A 20,878-nucleotide genomic window follows, 5' to 3' on the forward strand; every position below is an offset into this window, starting at 1 on the left:
CAGCTTTCCTTCCGAGATTTCAACCTGTGTATTGAACTGGTGGCCACCCACCATCTTGAGGAAAGTACGGAACTATGAATGAGTAGCATAACACTGTTATGAAATCCTACAACGACTGGGGTTCATCATGCTGACCACACGTCACCCCGTAACTGGCTGGATGATCTCCAACCTTGAGTGAGTGAGTAGAATCAGGTGGGAGTGTGGCCCGCAGTCTGTTTGTAGGCCCGGGCCCTCAATGGGCTGTTGATTATTATTATTACTCTTTCCTTTAAATATAGTATAATGGAATCCAAGTAGGGAATATACGAAGATATTTTATAATATTGACTAAACTAGTGAGTCAAATGGTGTTTTGACCTTTTGTTTGTTGTACTGCAACGCACTGTGGTTGCGCAATGTTGCCAACTCGCAACATCTGATTCTGCCATGATTTCTTGAAAGTCTTCATCTGCTTGCTGACTCTCAGATTCGATAATCAGCAGTGGCGAAGCGTGACATTTTTACGTAGTCATCGCAAGATTTGCCAAACATCAGGTTCGATCTTTCAATGGAGAGGGGGCACAATATTTCTCTGTGACAAACGGCAAGGTCATTGCCAATTCAATGTAAAAGCTCATACCACAGAATTTACGACTACAAAAGACACATAATTGTATCCCATACGACGACAATTATTTAATATGATGGAAACTGAAATGCAAACACCTCAATTGTCGCATTTAAAGGTAAGAAGGACCTTATAGTTCACCACCAATTTTTGTTTTGATAATGAGAAGCAGATTCATATTGTTCAATGTGTGCTTTTCCTCTTAAGAAGTGGAAATAGCAGACATTCGAGTGGTGTGCCCAGGATTTTCAAAGAGGGAGGGGGGTTACGTGTACGTTTTAGTAGTGATTCCTGAAGTCCTCATTTTGCCATTTTTTTCCTGCCTTTTCTTTCTTCTTTTTTTCCCCAAAGAATATTGAGCCTAAGCAGAATTATGATCCTCACCACCCCTCCTTGAGAACGCCACTGGACACTCGGAAGAATTTTGATGACTCCAAACAAACCCTGCTGTGGTTGTAAACACGGGGATGGGGGCTGAAAAAAGGGCCTGTTAAGACCCAGACCTTCAAGAGAGGGGGAAAGTACAGGTCGCTGGACTTGTCTGCCTGTTCTGAAGCGTTCGGCTGTTCTCGGCACCGGCAGAGACCAGAGAGATGCGCACCATTCTGTGATGAGCTGGGTCGACGAACACCATTGCCTTCAATAGGAAACTTGGCGGGAGGGTTCAGCATGAGGGGTATTACTGGGGCCTTATTTTGATGCGCTAAGATTAGCGAATCTCTTACGTATTTTGAGCTGTTTCTTGCTGTTGCTTGGCTTATTTCGCACAAATATGTGAGTATTCTGACTTATTATTTTTACTGCTTCTCTAAAATATATAAAATGCAATATTTTTATTATTTTGCTTGGTCATCGCCGCATCTCCCGATGACCGGATGCCTCGCCTCTGATAATCAGAACCAGAACCTCTTTATTACCTTTTAAGATTCAGGCTGTGTACAAACGGTCCAAAAAGCAGGCTTGAATACAGTCTTATCAGAAGTGACGTCACCTAGTGCAGTTTGAATGTGCTAATTCATTTGTGTTCATTTGTCTTTGGTGCTGCAGTCGAAGTGCAATTCGATAGATTTTCATTACTAGTCGAAAGCTTCAAGACTGAAAAGAGAAACCATTCTCAAAGGATGTTCACTTCAAGTACAGCCTTGCACCTTTTGGACACAGGCAAAATTTCCTACTCTATCTGGATGTTTGCAGATCTTTTTTTTTTAAAAAAAAAAATTGCAAAAATCTTTAGACATGCTTTCTTCTAGAGTTAGTGGCATATCAATGTAGTAAACCTTGAAAATGAAAACATCTCATCCTATGAAAAACATCTCTAAAAAGCATATTTTTTTGTGGAGCAATTCATTGTTTATTCAAACATTTTATTTTTTTTCTTGTTAAATTATAACCAGAAGAAATCTTTATTTTTTTAAGTGTAAAAAAGCAAGTATTCTTTTTTTTTCCTTATGCATTCATTTTTGACATCTCTTCTTAGATTGGAATAAGTTACATTATATTCAAATTTACCAGTTTGTTTATATTTGTCATAATATCTTTTTTTATTCATCATTACTTTTTAAGTTTCTTGGTCATCTAAGCCAAACTCGCAGAAGCACATCCAACTTTTAGAGGCATATTATTTTCTTAATAAGTTCACCCTCATCACGAGTAATTAAAAACTTTTTGAAATATTTAAAATAAATCAAAATAAACATGATTATAATCACCTTTGGATAACTGAAATCACTGCTTGTCGAGTAGGATTCACAGGCACAGTCCAGGACGTGGTATAGAACAGGTGGATCATAAGATACATTGAACTCATTGACATTTGCTAGGGCAGGTAGCTACAACCATTTCTGCTTTTTTTAAACATAAAAATCAGTACAAAGAATGTTGGCAGTGCTCCAGCCAATACCACCTACATTAAAATCACCTACTAAAATAACTTCATTAAAATTTCTTGCAAGACCCAATCTAGGTATTTAATAAATGTCTCATAGTTAAAATCTGTGGGAAATAATGGAGACCAACTAAAATTGGTTCGCAGCTGAAGGTCAAGAATTTTATTCAAGGTCTGAAACATACAATCTGTTCATTGTGGATGAGGTTTTAGTATTTCATACGTGAAATTTCGTGTTTTCACGTTGCTAATTTGGATGATTTCAAATTAATTTCGAAGGCCCACTCACTGTCTTCATTAACTCGGGATGCAGTGACTGGGACAGTGCATTGCCCAGACACTGCATCACTGCTTTGTTTCTTCCTGGGCAGCAGCAGTTCCATTTTATCCCATTTGCCAGTGTTTGTGCATGTTTCTTGGTTTGCATCGTCTACAGTGCTTTCAGCTGGCAGCTGTTTAGGTTTCCCTCGCCTGGCAGCATTGCATTGTGGTGACAGGCAGGTTGGGTTGTGTACTGTGGCTTGGTGTAACATGGTTCTTGATCCTTGGAATGTTTGGAAGAGGGTAGTGTTTTCTGTTCTTGTGCACAGTGGTCCAAGTGACTGCAAATCCTGGCCAAAATCCCAAAATTGAAATTGCGAAAGTAGATTTGTTACCCTTATAATTCTAGAGTAAAAGGTCCATTCTATTGAAAACTACCTGATGTTACACAATAAGTGTCGCCTTCAGTTGGGTAGCGAGCCTTGAAGTGTGGCTATGATGTTTGTTTGTTGCAGAAAAGACTTTTTCACGTAGTTAGTTTTGCGTCTTTATAAACATTTATCGGATGCCAATTGCGGTTTGAATCTTATTTTTTGTTAGTCTTAAGCTTTAATTATGAGGATATACTGTCATCTGGTTTAATCAAGTATTAATTTGTTAATGTGCTGAAACTCAAGTTAGCCACAGATTTCTTATTTTTCAATACTTCTCCGTTCAATTACAAAACGACTCAAACAAGCTCAAGTTAAGATTCAACTATCTTATGTTAGAATAATGTTTCTAGAGTTTCAGGATCCAAAAGTAGTTTTTGCCTGTTCTTGCCCCTTTTAAGAAACAGTCATAAAATGCAATTGGATACGCAAGATCTTCACGCTTCTTAAGTTGGGTTGGGATGGACATCTGGGTATTTTCAATGTAAGCAGAGGGCCAGGGAAGAGGGATTTCAAGACAGACATTTTCGTCACATCCCTTGTTCAGCTTAAGATACACTATGAATATAAGAAACTAGGAAAAGTTGCTATTTAACAAACTCTTTGACTTTCAACAACAAATTTTTGCTGGCCGATCAGACTTCAATTATAAAAGGAAACCACGGCTCTCACAGAAAAGTGTTATATGCGCATAGGCATATCCTATGGGCACTATCTTATGGGCTGGGACTAGACGTGGTGAAATTTGAGATGGGAACCAAGCAGAAAATTGAGCTTTACTTCTAACTCTATCAACGTGCCAGTTTCCACAGAAAATACTTGTCCAGCGATTATTTCGGCTGCTCAAGATGCCGGAAACAAGCATATAAAGAAGTATTATCCGAAACCTCACACTTGGACCAGTTCTTGGGAGGGAAAAAAGATGATGAATGTAATCCTTCGACTCCTTAAATCCAATCATCTCCACAGAGCAGTCTGAGATAGACACTTCAAAACGATGCATTAGGCTTCCTTAAACGGCCCCTCGATCCATATATATATGTTGAAACCGATAAGAGATAGAAATTGTAAAAATGTTGGAGTATAAGCATGTACGTATATACTATATACACGACTTATGCGTTATACTATATATATTGTTTCATTGATATTTGGTTGTATCGACCAAAGGATAAGCTCTTAATCCTGAAGCTAGCAACACCCTAATATCCGTGCATCACCGGCATTTATCACTGTTCGCCGATGCAATGGAAGAGACCATTGCATCTAAGGATGCTAATTAGTACCATCGCATCTCTATTGGGTTCTGCTGCAGGACTGGAACCTTTTATCTTGCATAATTTAAATTCAGTCTACGTTGTGTATTGTTTCATTGAAAAAAGGTTCCTGTACCATATTTAAATTGATTCTGTAAAAAAGGTTCCTGGACTGTATTAAAATTGATCTGGAAAAAAGGTTCCTGGACCAAATTGAAATACTTTACAGATGAAAAACTGATCCAGAAGAAATGTTCCTGGACAGTATTTAAATTCATCCAGAAAAAATGGTTCCTGGACCGAATTGAAATACTTTACAGATACCATTTACGCTTGCTGATTTTCTCTCCTGGACCGGAATTGAATTTATTTAAAATTGCTGGAGTTGAACTTCAAACATATCTTTGCATGTGTTTTACAATAAATGTGAAATAGAATTTGTTGTTTCCCGCATATTCCTTTAGCACAGACCCCACAAATAATAATAATATGCACACTGCATGACCATTTCTTTGCTGTCCTTCCTTCATTCATCAATTCACATCTATTCTCACTGTTGGGATTAAACTACAAAGGTGAAGAAGTAAAGTGAAAGATCTAAATACAATGAAAAATACACAATACATTTTCTTATTTTGTTCTTGTAATGGTAATACATTATAAATTCAAAGCAAATATATACCGGGTGGGGCACCTAAAAGTATTTTGTAAACAACAATAAATATTGAAAAACTGCTTTTGCATATATAGAGGTATGAGAGGGGCTCATGAAATTAATGGACACAATACATTCAACTACATAAGGATACAGCTTTCAACACAAACTTAGTTTTTTTAATGGAAAACTCACTTATTTCCAGCTCATTTGAAAGTACGGAAAAAATCATTAAGAATGGCATTTGTTACGTTGTAATATGTCAAGTGGTTCTCAAGTAATTGCAATGTGAAGTTGAGCGCAGAAGGTGCATCCTATGCCTGTTGGCAGAGCCAAGCGCAAATACCGTCGTTCATACAGCCTGCACACTTGTGCTGCATTTTTTCTACACTCGCCATAGATAAGTATCATCTTGGCCTTTTCATAGTTTGAAAATACTGTTTTCTTAGCAACAGTTTTGATGTAGTACAGTCACGGACACTGCCGGCTTGTAACGGTTCCATTGAAAGTCAATGTATTCATTACAAGCTGGCAGTGTCCGTGACTGTACAAACGTCTGGTTAATCAGTGTACTTTGTTAGGTCTTTGCTTTATTTGATAAAATTTGTTAAATCAATTCAAAAGAAAGAAAAAAAATGTATAAGGTGCAAAGTATAAAAGTTGAAAACTTAAAGATTTGTCATAACCAAATGTGAAGACTTGATTGTTCCGATGTACTAAAAATTATGATGTAAATGAATGAATGCCCATAAAAAATTAGAAAGATGTTAATGTACTAACCTTTATGAATGTAACTCATGGTGGAATGTTTAAACTTTATACTTTTTAATGTACAAATATTTGTTAACAGTTTGTGTTGAAAGCAATATTTCCTTACATAGTTGAACATACTGTGTCCATTAATTTCATGAGCCCCTCTCATACCCATATATCTGCGAAAGCAGTTTATCAATATTTATTGTTGTTTACTCAATATTTGCGGTGGTACTTTTACGTGCCCCACCCGGTGTGTGTGTGTGTGTGTGTGTGTGTGTGTGTGTGTGTGTGTATATATACTTGATATTTATGACTCGCAACAACTGGTTAGTAGCAATGCCCTGTTAGTGGAACAAGAAATTATCTTCTTTAATTTTTATGGTGCTTCAAAATTTTGGAAAATTATATAAAATAACATTTTTGTTGACACATTATTAAATAATAACGAACAATTATTTTTCACAGGTTACTACTTGTAGTTATGGCATACTGGGGTCTTCCACATGAAACTGATGTTACAGAGAGGATGGCAACCCTGTATCTGTTTAAGCGGCCTGTTCGAAGCTCACATTCGGAACACTGGGCTTTAGTTGTCAAGTTTGAAGGTGATGACTGGAGAACCGCAGAAGGTTAGTTTCAGTGGGTACACTATATTGATAATATCCTCCCCTCCCCAAAGCAATAATAATAATATACACACTGCAGGGATATTTCCTTGTCCTTCCCCCTTGAATTATCGGGAAAGAATCCCACATAAATATTTACTGTCTTGAAGACAAAACATCAGAAGTTGAAGCACCAGAACATGTATTTATGGACTTACGGAAATTAGCATGTACTCCAAAACAGTACGTTTTTCACATAAAGACTGAAATTTTGAGTTTTTATGAAAATTATGGTGTCATTTAATCATGCACTGTTACCTTGAATTACTGTCTCATTTTATATAATGAGAAACAATGTTTTTTAGTGAGAGGGTCTAACCTATTTACATGCATCTTCCTCGTCCAATATTTTTTACACAGAGAGTTGTTAAATCTAGCTGCCTAACAACAAACTGAAGAGAAAAAAGTGGGTAAAAAATTAAGTATTTTCTGCCTCCTTCCTGGACATCAATGAATGAGGAAACACCCTTGTATATGCCAAGAATGTCAAAATAATGCATAAAATGTAGGGGAAGTATGGTGTACAACATTTTTAGTTTAGTGTATGAAACCATTTGTTGCAACCACATCCAAAATTTATAGGCTTTCCAGTGCACATAGGGCATCTCCAATGTCATAGTGGTAATTAAGTGTCATTAAGGGTTGTGGTTCGATACCCAGTGGATCCCACTGTAAATTGTAGGTCCAGTCTGGATTAGCCTATCTGTGCATAAAGTGGACCTAAACCAAAAATTCCATTAAATTCAATTTCCAAAGCACAAAGCAGTCTATACATATGCAATGTCAGGGGTCCTGTGATCCAGCTTTCTTTAAAAAATAATACTGCAATAAAAATAATAGTCATGCACCGTGGCCATGACATCTAGAGTGTAAGTTTTGAGTATGTAAGTATGCATGCAGGTTTGGATATATTATTATGCCAACTTTTTGAAGACTCAAATGTTCTACCCTTTTTTCACCAAGTTTAACAGACCCAAGAAATTTTTTTAAAGTTTTATTCAGTCCACTTTATGGTCATGATAGGCTAATCGAAACTGGACCTACAATTTAAATTTGGATCCACTACTGTGCAATATGCCCAAAAAGGAGATCGAGCCTAAGACCGCTTCTTCACTTTACTTCAGTTTATTGTGGCAATGGGAGGAATTGAACGACATGCAATAATAACCATCTATTCCAGTCCTGGGCCCCTTTCTTTTGCAGAATTATACTATAATCTCTAGAACATCAAAGTCAACTTGGTTTCTGTTTATAGTATGACATATTCTGATTTTCAGGGAGGTGAGGTACCCTCTCAACTGTAACCACTGGATCCGCCAGTATTTCATGAGGCCTAATTTCAAGATAAGAAAATAGAAGAAAGAGTAAATAACACTGAATTCAAGTTTTCCAAACATGCAACAGATATTATTAGTTAAAATAATCGCACAAATGATTACAAATTTTTTACAATATTTTTCTGTCTGTGTGTGTCTCTTTTTCCAGAAAAACACACTTTTTAAGTTTCTACTCCTTGAATTAAAGTGATTTTGGTACATAATTTTATTACCCTTAGCTGCCTACCCCTTTCCTAGAAACACCAGATCATGCCTACACCTTTTGAAAGATTTACAAAACAGTTTTTTTTCCTTTCTTTCTTTTCGGTGTGGTGGTGTACCTCTCAGTAGACAGACAAATTCATACCAAACCAACATTACTGGCCTTTGGAAATGAACAAAATTGAAATTACACCTACAAAGTCCATTTAGCAGCACATAATTTAGACTAAAAATCATATCAACAACAGATCAAAAAACTATTAAATTTGGATAGATGATCAGGAATGAAGTTAGCTCTTCACATCTTTGGTGTACAAGTGATGAATAACAAAGCATCTAATTTTATTGCATTGGTTATATTATAGATTTCTTTTAATAGTAAACTTACAAAACAATCAGGAAGTCGGACAGGTGAAAATACAGGGTAATAAAAAAAAATAACACTATATGGGAAGTAGAAAATTAGCTTAAAGGAGCAAACTTTGCTGCAATCTGCAATGATATGTTTTTATTCTTGTTTAGGGTGTTATACAGTACATTTAGTGTGTGACAGGCTAATATATGCAGTCTTGTTTAATAAAAGAAGTAAATGTAGACTGTAAGTAGTACTTTTTCTATTTCCCATATACTATTAACATTTTTTTTGGATCACCCTGTAGAAGTTACTTTTTGAATGCTGACACCTCATAGTAATAACATTTTTGTTTCAGTTTAAGTTTCAAGTTATTACCTGCATAAAGCATGTCTTGCTTGTACCTTGATTTATATAAAATTTCCTAGGTAGAAATTCCAGTGAAAAAAAAATGCAGGTTCAACCAGAACTGCAACCTGGGTCCCTGACACATTGCCCATTGCTCTACTTATTCAGCTGCTGAGCCAACCTAGTTTTGCCAGATTTTTGTGCTGCTGCTGTCTTACCTTCGTGGAATTGTAGTTCACAGGGTGGCGACAGACCTGGAAAACCGGGAAAAGTCAGGGAATTTAAGAGGTCAAAAAAAGTCAGGGAATTTTGCCTCTATTGACTTTTTGAGGCATTTGCTTTGAAAGATGTCATTATGTAGCACTGCATGGGAACAGGAAATCTTGTTGCTAAATCTTGGCCTCAACTTTTAGGTCCCTTTTATGCTCAACACAACCACAGCGCCAGAACAGAAACCAGTGATGGGGGGAGGGGAGGGAGAGAGAGAGAAATTTCCGGAGGGGCAGACAAATTTCATAAGCCTCTAAATATCACGTGGAAAATGCATTGAATTATTGTTATTTTTGTTATCTGTATGGAAGTTGTAAGGAGGCAGAACAGTCAACAGATGGAGGGGGTGGGGATGGGCATTATCACTGTGGCACTGTCCAATAGTTGTTGGACGTCGTACATTATCATTTTGTCGGACATTCTGAAGGAACATGGAAACAAAAAGGGCACTATGCAACCTTGTAATTTGTTGAATGTCATGGTACATGTCGGATGAACATGTAGGCTCCATTGATGCATACGATTTTTTTCGGATATCGCCGTCAGACTAATGTTGAACTTTGACAAAATGTTCACTATAATGTGCGACAAAAAGTGCATGCATGCTATTCTTATGAAATTAATTTTTATTGGATGTCTTCGGACTGCAACATCTGACAAATATTCCACCCATTAACAGAGCCTTGTACGTCCAAGTTTGTTTTGTGTGGTACAACATTTCATTGAACAAACTTTTTGGCTCCTTATATGCATGCAATTTTTGTCGAACATAGCAGTTCAATACGTGTCATTCTGCGACATCCGACAAAAATCACACGCATTGTACTCTCATGAATCCGACGTTTCTTGGATGTTCCAGTATGACATTTTTTGTCGTTTATGACGTTTGTCAGATGCAACATCCAACAAAAATGAAGCCTTAGTCTGCTAAACCACTGCAAATATGCTTCCGGAATTTTATTACTCTTTTGGCTCACTTAATCTTATTCAATGTAGAAAAGTGTACGAAGGTTTTCTATCATCATCCATGCGTAATACTGGTTTTGCACAGGTTAACATTAGTTTACAATGACATGGAACTATAATTCCATGTCAAGAAGAATACAACAAATCAGGATATATATGTTGAATAATGTCACAAAAAAGGAAAACAGAAATCTGCATGGGTGAACGTCATATAAATTTGACAAGTACATGATGCTCCCAACCTCAAATTTTCTGCAACATTCGAATTGCAATTCACGCCAACCCCCACCCCCTTCGGTCCTGTCTGTTTAAATCTTATGAAATAAAATTATAATAATAAATACAAAAATATTTAATATCATAATTACTGGAATCATTCAATCCTAAAAGCATATGACTTTCTTCAGTAATTGACGGTTCTCTGCCAGAGCAGCTAAATTTTCACTTTTCATCTACTGATTTATACAAGGGGTGTTCAGAAAGTAAGTTCCAATTAGTAGGGACCTTGATTTTTCACAAACGTGATAATAATGAAAAATGTGCGAAGTAGTGTTTATGAATGTGCAGTGATGTGTGGACACACTTTTCACCCGTTTGAAATAGTGAAATAAAGAGAATTTGGCATAAAATGTGAATTGTTGGCAGTTTTCGCAAATTTTAAAAAAAGCTAAGTAGTGCGATTTTTGTGGAGATGGAGTGCTCACCTACCACCACAGGGGAGTCGTAACATCGGCATTTGTCGAGCGAGAAATAATGAAAAATAACTTCCTCAAAAATCGGTTTCAACATATCAAACTGCCACGAAAATGCATGCACCACATGACCTACAATTTAAAACACCATGCAGCTATAATTTTAGGTATATTTGCCACAAAATGTGCTAAAATGAAAATGTGATTTTTGGGAAAAATAACAATGAGTAGTAAAAATAAATAAATAAAACAAAGAATAACACCAATTTGGAAGAAAAATAACAGAATACCAAGGTCAAGGTCGGTGGGAGACTGTGAGAGCTGCCATCTTTAACCTAGAACTGTCCTAAAACACATAAAACGGCTGTGTTTTACTGCACCAGATTACAGCCACATGGCATTTCTTCCTGCCTGCATATGCATGTTGCGCTCTAACCACTAGCGCCGTGTACAGGTAAAATTGGAACTTTTTCTGGATGCCCCTCGTACATAAACTTTCGGAAGCATGTTCTTGTTTTAATATTTGATTAGCCAAATCAGGCACCTTTACAAAGCAGTAGATCCCTCTTTCATAAATGGCTTGCATTTAATTTTATATATATATATACAGGGTGATTCTAAAGGTATAGTACAAACGAAAACCACAGATACCTCCCATGAAATAGAGACGAAAGTTCCCCTTCCACTTTGCCGAGAGATGCCTCCGTGAGGAGCTAGACAACGCCGAAAACGTGTGAAAATAAACTTCACACCTCTGTACAGCCAGTACCAGTGAAGATAGAAAGGCGGAACAAACAAAGTCAAAAGGAACACCAAAGTCGCCCATCCGAAAAACACTAGGCGGCAGCTGCGCAACGCATGCGCATGGGGTTCCACAAAGGAAGTAGGAGTGTCCCACAAGACAAGTGAAGGGAAAGGGTAGCGATCGACAACGGTAGGGACAAAAGAAGCAATGAAGCATGAAGTAACAATTGCACAGCGGGAAACAAACACATGCAGCACGTGGGGAGTCCCCAAACACAGTGGGGAGACACCGCAGCAAGAACAAAGCACGGTTCAACAAAAGAGAAAGAGGACCGGACGGGGAATGGTACCTGTCAAGGAGACAACAAATCCGGGACGAGGGATTCCCCGTAGCAGCACCGAGGGGATGTCACGCAGAGGACAAACACAGCAACTACGGGCACAGGAGGTTTATTGCCATGCAAAGGTGCACTTACAGATAGGAATAGTACGTAGTACGTAGTCGTACCCCGGACTGACGTTGTTACAAAAGTTGCTCAAATTGACGACCACCACATTCAATGCAGACATGGCAGCATCGCAGGAAATTCTGGCGAACCCTATCAAAAATCCCTGGCATGGTACACACCTCGGCCGATGCTGCAAGTATCCGCGCTACCAATGTTTCCTTGTCAGGCACCGGGGTCTCGTAGACGAGTGTTTTCACATGGCCCCACAAGAAGAAATCCATTGGTGTGAGGTCAGGCGAACGGGCGGGCCAGGGGACGGGGCCCTCTCTGCCGATCCAGTGCTGTGGGTAGGTATGGTGCAAAAGGTTTCGCACTGTGCCATCAAAATGTGCAGGCGCTCCATCCAATTGAAACCACATACGATGTCGCACAATGAGGGGTACATCTTCTAGCAGCTCTGGAAGGACTGATGCAAGAAAGGTGCGATAGAGGCGGCCATTTAAACGTGGTGGCAGCAGGTATGGACCGATAATCTGTTCATCGATGATAACTGCCCAGATATTTACTGCAAACTGGGTCTGATGGTGCACCTCGACTGCTGCATGTGGATTTTCATAATCCCACACATGGCTGTTTCGGCAATTGAAGATGCCCTCACGGGTGAATGTTGCCTCGTCCGTGAAAAGCACATGGTGCAAAAAACGGGGATCGTCGGTACAAAACTGCAACAGTCGTTGACAGAATTCCACACGTCGTGGGTAATCCCCAACCTGCAACGCGTGGACTCAATGTGGATGATAGGGATACAGCAGATCATCATGAAGGACACGCCACACTGTCGACTGTGATACTCCCACTGCATGTACAATGCTACGGGTGCTAGTGGACGGTGTGTCGTCCACGCGAGCAAGTACGTCCTCCTCCTCAACTGCCGCGGTGCGCACATGTCTTGGGTGACCGACATGATGGCCTGCACGTAACACACCTGATTCACCAAGGGTACGGTGCACGTTCGAAAACAACCTGCTGTCGGGTTGTCGGCTCTCCGGATACCGTCCACGATAAAGGCGTGCAGCTGCTCGGCCATTGCCATCTGCAAGGCCGTAGACAAAATGCATGTCCCTCAGTTCTACAAATGTGTAGCGTTCCATGGTACGGTGAGGATAGTGCCAATTATGGAATACTGTACTGCAGTGCACAGGTGGCACACACACACACACTGGTCACAATGGCTTCGAAACAACGTACTCAATTGTCATACGTCAAGCACACCACCACTGCACCGGCTCTTTCACTGACACGCTCCCTGACGCTGCACTTCCAATCAGCCCACACGTCCGCTGTGGTACAATCAGCTGACGTTCCTGAGCCACCCGTGCCTGTGCTCTTCACTACCTGACCACTGCCGTCAGGTGGGGCCATGTACTGTGGGGCCTTGTCATCGTGGAACACATGTAGCATCCTTCATTCTTGCCCCATTCACCTACAACACGTACTTCGTCCGTCTTGCTCGAGCCGACGGGGAGCACTACGTACGATCGTGTGGTGTTCGTGTACACCAATGTGGGGTAACCCAGCAGTTGAACAGACGTGCATACCCCCACGTAGCTTCATTACACGATTGTCCCACGCAGTTTATCTGTCCAGCCTTGCTCGGCCCGGTCTCACACCCACGCGGCAGTGTGCGGCTGCGGTGGTGTGAGGCCATGCTTGGTTTCTGAGCGGAAGGCTGTGGCCGAGGAGGGACTCGAGTTGTTCGGCTGGGGTTGCGCTCGGAAGCAAGCAGCCGCGTCAGGTCTGGGAACGGTGGACCTGGTGATCGGGATGGAAACATTCCGACCTCGTCCATTAGTGTCGTCCACCGTACGGAGTGGTGGGGTCCGTACGACACTCCAGCAGCCTTTCGCCCGCTCCCACCCAGCGATGTGCCTCCGGCTTCATTTCTAAGAGCCTGATTGGGCCCCATCACGACGTTTGTTACAACGTCAGTACGGGGTACATGGTCCTATCTGTACGTGCACCTTTCATTAGCAATAACCTCCTGTGCCCGTAGTTGCTGTGTTTGTCCTGCTGGCGCACGACCTCTGTGTGACATCCCCTCGGTGCTGCTACGGGGAATCCCTCGTCCCGCATTTGTTGTCTCCTTGACAGGTACCATTCCCCGTCCGGTCCTCTTTCTCTTTTGTTGCACCGTGCTTTGTTCTTGCTGCGGTGTCTCCCCAGTGTGTTTTGGGGACTCCCCTTGCGCTGCACCGCCAGCGCCGCCATTTCTGCCCCGAACCATGTACGTGTCTGTTGCCTGTCAAGAGTCACGGACCACTTTGCTTGCATTCTCAGTGTGTTTTTACATCCTACGTCGTCCTCCCGTGGTTCTGCAACCCCGCACTACTTTTCTCGACTGCACTGCTTCAGTCATGGTGTTTGTTTCCCGCTGTGCAATTGTTACTTCATGCTTCATAGCTTCTTTCCTCCCTACCGTTGTCGATCGCTACCCTTTCCCTTCACTTGTCTTGCGGGACACTCCTATTTCCTTTGTGGAACCCCATGCGCATGCGTTGCGCAGCTGCCGCCTAGTGTTTTTCGGATGGGCGACTTTGGTGTTCCTTTTGACTTCGTTTGTTCCACCTTTCTATCTTCACTGGTACTGGCTGTACAGAGGTGTGAAGTTTATTTTCACACGTTTTCGGCATTGTCTAGCTCCTCACGGAGGCATCTCTCGGCAAAGTGGAAGGGGAACTTTCGTCTCTATTTCATGGGAGGTATCTGTGGTTTTCGTTTGTACTATACCTTTAGAATCACCCTGTATACACACACACACACACACATACGTGCATATGCTACCTTGTGGGGACTCTGTTAGTGCACATACACTGTGGGGACCGGGGGAAATCACGGTCGTAGTCTGATGTGTTTGTTGAAATTATGTGACAAATAACACAGTAAAACTATAAACTCCCGAAAATTAAAAGTAACCTACATTGTGAGCAAATTATACAAGAAAAACGTTTCCTATCCTTGTGGGGACACCAGTACCCACAAGGCCTGTGAAATCAGGTGGCCTCGGGTCCCCACAAGGTCCATTAGATTCATGAAAATTTGCACATACACTCCATACACACGATTGATTCTGTACAGACGCTGTGGGGACCGATGTGTAAATAAGTTTGAAAATGCTACCCTGGTGGTACTTGAGAATAAAAGAGAGGAAATACTTTTAGTCTCTGTCGATTTTTGCAGTTTTTGTCGTTTATGATATTTTTCATTAAAAAAATCGTAAATACTTGTCCTGCAGAGAATAAATCACTGGAGAAACAGATGTTACATGAAATAGGAGACATCTGACGGTGGATGTAATTAAATGACTGACAAATAAAGTTAGCAAAATAAGTATACTAACGAGTGTTGTGCTATTTTGGGAAGAAATGCAAACTTCTGTGTTTTAACATCAAGACAAAAAGTAAAAAGCTACATAGCACGCGTATTACAAATAATAATGATGATAATAATAATAAAAATAATAATAATAATAATAATAATACCACCACCATGTGATATGATGTGGAAATCTTGCAGAGGGATATAGGACTTGAAATTGATTCAATAAAGTTCCGAGTTCGATTATTTTCTTCCAGTGTCCCTTCATCAATTTTATCTAATCGTCACGATTAACCCAAAAAGCCAGAAAGATACGATGCAAAATGTGATATATATGCAAAGTATCTTTCATTGTTCTCACAAACTATTTGTGTTTAATTTATATACATTTCGAATCATGCTTTGCTTTAAGTTAAATGTTAATTTTTATCTAAATTTAATTAAACATTACAATGCTGACCAAGGCATGAAACATGGCTCAACGGTGTTACTAAATTAAATTAGTTAATAATTTAAAAAGTGCTTTTACAAGGAATATAACTTCTGATGGAAAATCGAGTAGTATCCATACAACGTTGTTATCTTCGATTGAAGAAATATATAGTGCGCTCAAGGGTAGAAATGTTCCAAGCGGAAGCGGGAGGGGTGTATCATGGACAAAGTCAATATATTTTTCAAGGAAGCTAAAATGTAACTTTACACGCCATGAAAATACTAACAGTAACTGTTATTATTATTATTATTATTATTGATTTATGTACATTTCTAATTTATGATAATATATTATTCTTTTATGCATTATTTACATCTCACAAATTCAATCAATTTACTTTATGTGCTCGGATGCTTTGAAATAAGGAAGTCATGGCTTCAATTCGCGATAGAAATTCGATATACGTTTAAGAAACTTTTCGCTCCACAATCTTACCTTTTTGTTGTTGAAGTGTATTATGTGCTCACAAGGTATATTACTGCCGATCCAAAGCGAGTAGTGTCCCCACAAGGATGATATCTTCTGTTGAAGAAGTGTTTGATGTTCTCACAAGGTTTATTACTTCTGATGCAAAGTGGGTAGTGTCCCCACAAGGTTGTTATCCTCTGTTGAAGAAGTGTATGATGTCCTCACAAGGCTTATTACTTCCGATACAAAGCGAGTAGCGTCCCCACAAGGTTACTATCTTCTGTTGAAGAAATGTATGATGTCCTCACGAGGTTTATTACTTCTGATGCAAAGTGAGTAGTGTCCCCACAAGGTTACTATCTTCTGTTGAAGAAGTGTATGATGTCCCCACAAGGTTTATTACTTCTGATGCAAAGTGAGTAGTGTCCCCACAAGATTACCATGTTCTGTTGAAGAAGTGTATGATGTCCTCACAAGGTTTATTACTTCTGATGCAAAGTGAGTAGTGTCCCCACAAGGTTACTATATTCTGTTGAAGAAGTGTATGATGTCCTCACAAGGCTTATTACTTCTGATGCAAAGTGAGTAGTGTCCCCACAAGGTTACTATCTTCTGTTGAAGAAGTGTATGATGTCCTCACAAGGCTTATTACTTCTGATGCAAAGTGAGTAGTGTCCCCACAAGGTTACTATCTTCTGAGGAAGAAGTGTATGATGTCTCCACAAGGTTTATTACTTCTGATGCAAAGTGAGTAGTGTCCCCACAATGTTACCATATTCTGTTGAAGAAGTGTATGATGTCCCCACAAGGTTTATTACTTCTGATGCAAAGTGAGTAGTGTCTCCACAAGGCTACTATATTCTGTTGATGAAGTGTATGATGTCCTCACAAGGCTTATTACTTCTGGTGCACAAGTGATTAGCGCCCTCACAATGTTGTTATCTTATGTTGAGGAAGTGTATGATGTCCTCAAAAAGTACAGGGGGGCTTAAAAATTTTCGAAGGTAGGAGGGGCGACATAACACATGGCTAAAATCAATATTTCAGTCAAGGAAGCTACAAGTTAGATAAAACTAAATTAATGCTTACTGGAAGAAAGCAATGTTTCGTTTCTTTTCCTTATGCCTCAGGCCTCCCCGATGGCGCAGTGGTAGCGTCGTCGCCTTGTATTCAAGGGGTGCTGGGTTCGATACCCGGTGGAGGCACATAGTGGTTCGGATCCTACTTTAAACTGTAGGTCCAGTCCAAATTTGCTTTACTTTGCATAAAGTGGACTTAAAACACCAACTCAATCAACACTATGCCAGTGTTATATCTAAGGAGAAGGCAACTGTGAAGTCATTATGGCGGGGAAACAAATATGTTTTGTTTTTTATCGCTTTGGAAGATTCCTTCCACTGCAACTGGTTACTCATGATATCCGATTAACTGTAAACATGTTGAAGGGAAAGAACGGCGCCACATATCATGGAGGAAGAAGAAGGAAGTGAAGGCACAGTGAATGATCCAGTGGGTAAAGCAGGCAGGTCATAATGATTTTTTTATTTTAATGCAAGTGTCATTTTTCTCTTCGGTGGGTCCTTTCGGCGGTACGAACGTTCAAAAGAGTCCGTTTTTATTACATTGCTCTCTGTGGTAAAACCACGCGTCCTAGGGGTGCAAGGAACACATATTGAGACCAAAGCAACGTCATCAAAACACGAAGCCTTCGGTTGGCAGAACCGACATTTCAACTGATTCAAGTACTGATCGGCGATATATCGCGATATTGAGGAACTATCGTCCAGGCGATATTAACTAGACCATATATCGTCACGATATTTTTGCGATATATATTGTAGAGAGGGAGACGATATATCACCCATATCACGATACGGAAATAATATCGTATCGTCTGCGACGATATTTTCTTGACGATATATCTCGATATCAAAATTCCGATATTGTACATCCTTAGATTCAAGTCCAATTTATGCACAGATGTTAATCAGCCCGCCTCTGCATCGGATACGATATTTGTTTATTAAAGTTTACGTATTCTGGTTATTTCACGTCAGGAACATGGTGATTGAACAAACACAATGACGAGGATTCGAACCTGGGACCTCTGACATACTACCAGTCGCAACGGAAAGCAGACTTCAGTTTGCGGGATCCAGAAGTCCTGTCCCGGGAAACTTCGAGAAATGATTTCCTTACTTTCTGGATTTCCGATAGGTCAGGAATTTAAAATGATCGCGAAATAAGAATTCTGGATATACTTAATTATGGGAAGGGAAATCTTCTAGAAATGGCATCAAAATACCAAAAATAATTTCTTTGGGGACAAAATGTGCATGGAACTCAATAATTTCAGGAGTGTTAGGAAATTCTGAACATTACCCATCCATGAAAGTTTCTGAACTAGTCGGGAAATACGTGAAATTTTCTGTCCTGAAGATCGGGATAGTTTTATAAACCGTATCGATCCCGTCCTGGACCCATAAACTCCGATCACTCACACCCATAAAGTCAAAAAAACAGTTTTTAAGTCCACTTTATGCACAGTAAGGCTAATCGGGACTGGACCTACAGTTTAAAGTAGGATCCGAACTACTATGTGCCTCCACCGGGTATCGAACCCAGCACCCCTTGGATACAAGGCGACGACGCTACCACTGCGCCATCGGGGAGGTCTGAGGCATTAGGAAAAGAAACGAAACATTGCTTTCTTCCAGTAAGCATTAATTTTGTTTTATCTAACTTATAGGCCTATTTCATTTGATGATTTTTGGTCTTTCCATTAATTTATAGTGAACGAAAATATTCTCTAAATAATTTGAAAAATGTAAATAGTTAGGTCGTCTTCTGTGGCAGAGAAGTAAGTGTAGCGCCAGAATTCCTGGATTCGAATCTTTGTCAAGGCATAATGTGTTTTTGTCTTTCCATCTATTTCACAATTTTATCCTTGTCGTCGCGATTAGCTAAATTAGCAGAAAAGCGACGTAAAAATACAGACGGAATTAGTGTGATATTTTCTCAAATAGCACATTTGCAAGGGTCATTCAGGGTTGGCCGACCAAGACTACAACTCCTACAAGGACAAAACTACATGAGTTTTTTAAAGGAATCTCCCGAAGCATACAGGCATAACTGCTATCAATGTGTCAGTTCCGTGAGTTATTTGGCGTTGAAGAAAATAGACTGCTGTCATAGCCACCGCAAGATATCTTGATATTTTTTTTGTCAGTGCTTCATCTGTCTAAAATTTCTTCTCTCACATATTATCTTTAAGTGGCTCAAATAAATCTGATATTCACTAAGAGCTAAGCCCGGAGTGTAAGAACATGAAGCAAAACCCTTTCGGAGAGTTATTGCTGTCAAATTGACCATGTGGGGAAATTATGGTGAAGGATCACATTTGCAGACAACATCAACGTCTTATTTATACAAATGTCATTATACGGCACCCTTCATCAATGTGCAGGAAAACTGGGAATAAATCATGACCCTTTTCCCAAAAATTCACATAAAGAACACCTTGCATGTCCCAGTCGGACAAATGTGTCCACGCTGTTTATTCGTGAGCAACTAGCGTTCTTCGCCAAGCTGTTGAGATCATTCGTACACTCTTGCCCATTCTCCGGCAGTTTTATCGTTCTCCTATTTATCATTGCACATTACACTATACCGAAAGTCACTGGTAGATGAATTTGCTTAGTTTGATTGATTGATTTGTTTTAAGTCCACTTTATGAACAGAAAGGCTAATCGGGACTGGAGCTACAGTTTTATGTGGGATCCGAACCACTGTGCCATGTGCCTTCACCGGATATCGAACCCGGGACTTGATTACGAGGCGACAACGTTACCACCGGGGAGGCCCTGAATTTGCTTAGTGTCTCGTACAGTCGCTAACTAGTCAACCGAGCGTCCCTCACAAAAACGCGGCGCAGAAAATGGAAAAACTGTAGCAGAGGGAAGTTTATAATCGCAAAACGTTGATCCCCGTAACTAGCAACAGTCACCTGAAAAAAGAATCATCTGAAGCGTCGCCACGAGTACTGTTGGCTAAATGTAAGATGTTAGGGAGGAGAGCTCTCGTTTTATGACAACTGTAGAGGAAATTGCAATTTAGTCGCATACGTCCTTCGATATTTTCTTCTTATGCCACAGTAATGATATTCCCCAGTTAAGGAAATTCTAACAAAGCATCCATGACAAGGATAATTTGCATAGGCATTCCTTCACCTACCGCATTTTCTCAAAATTGATCCATACAACTACAAGCATCCCCATATCTTTTTCCCAAACTGGGAAAGAATTTTCAATTCGAGCACTTCGGGGCAGGGTAATATTTCATATCATAAAAAATTACCGTGACATTTTATTATTATTATCATTATTGTTGTCGTTGTTTTACAAATCATAAAATTTAAATTTAATTGAAAATACCGTGGCGTTGTTGCTAAGTTCAGACTTGAGTCCTCTATTTAAATAGAAACTGGATTCGACTTGCTTCCTTTCCATAAACTTTAATATTTATTTTAGGAACAGTTCAGTGTCTTTTTGTATTTTTTCACGATGTGTATATCAGAGACTAGGGTCAACCCGATGGCGTAGTGGTAATGGCGTGGCCTTGTAATGAAGGGGTTCCGAGTTCGGTAGTCGGCGGAGGCAACCAAAACTTCGGATCCCACTTAAAACTGTCGGTCAAGTCCCGATTAGCCTATCTGTGCATAAAGT

General features: G+C 40.0%; 1 protein-coding gene across 1 annotated transcript in view; it reads left to right on the top strand.

Moving 5' to 3' along the window:
- The window catches only part of LOC145999500 (uncharacterized), a 70,909-nt gene that overhangs the window by 11,295 nt on the left and 38,736 nt on the right, over nucleotides 1–20,878 (top strand). The window contains exon 2 of the mRNA XM_083136463.1: nucleotides 6,320–6,483. Within this exon, the coding sequence (XP_082992589.1) occupies nucleotides 6,336–6,483 (148 nt within the window). The 5' untranslated portion in view covers nucleotides 6,320–6,335. The remainder of the gene's footprint in view (nucleotides 1–6,319; nucleotides 6,484–20,878) is intronic.

Source organism: Lepisma saccharinum, chromosome 15 (assembly GCF_977018435.1).
Source record: "Lepisma saccharinum chromosome 15, izLepSacc3.1, whole genome shotgun sequence".
NCBI classification, from domain to species: Eukaryota; Metazoa; Arthropoda; class Insecta; order Zygentoma; family Lepismatidae; genus Lepisma; species Lepisma saccharinum.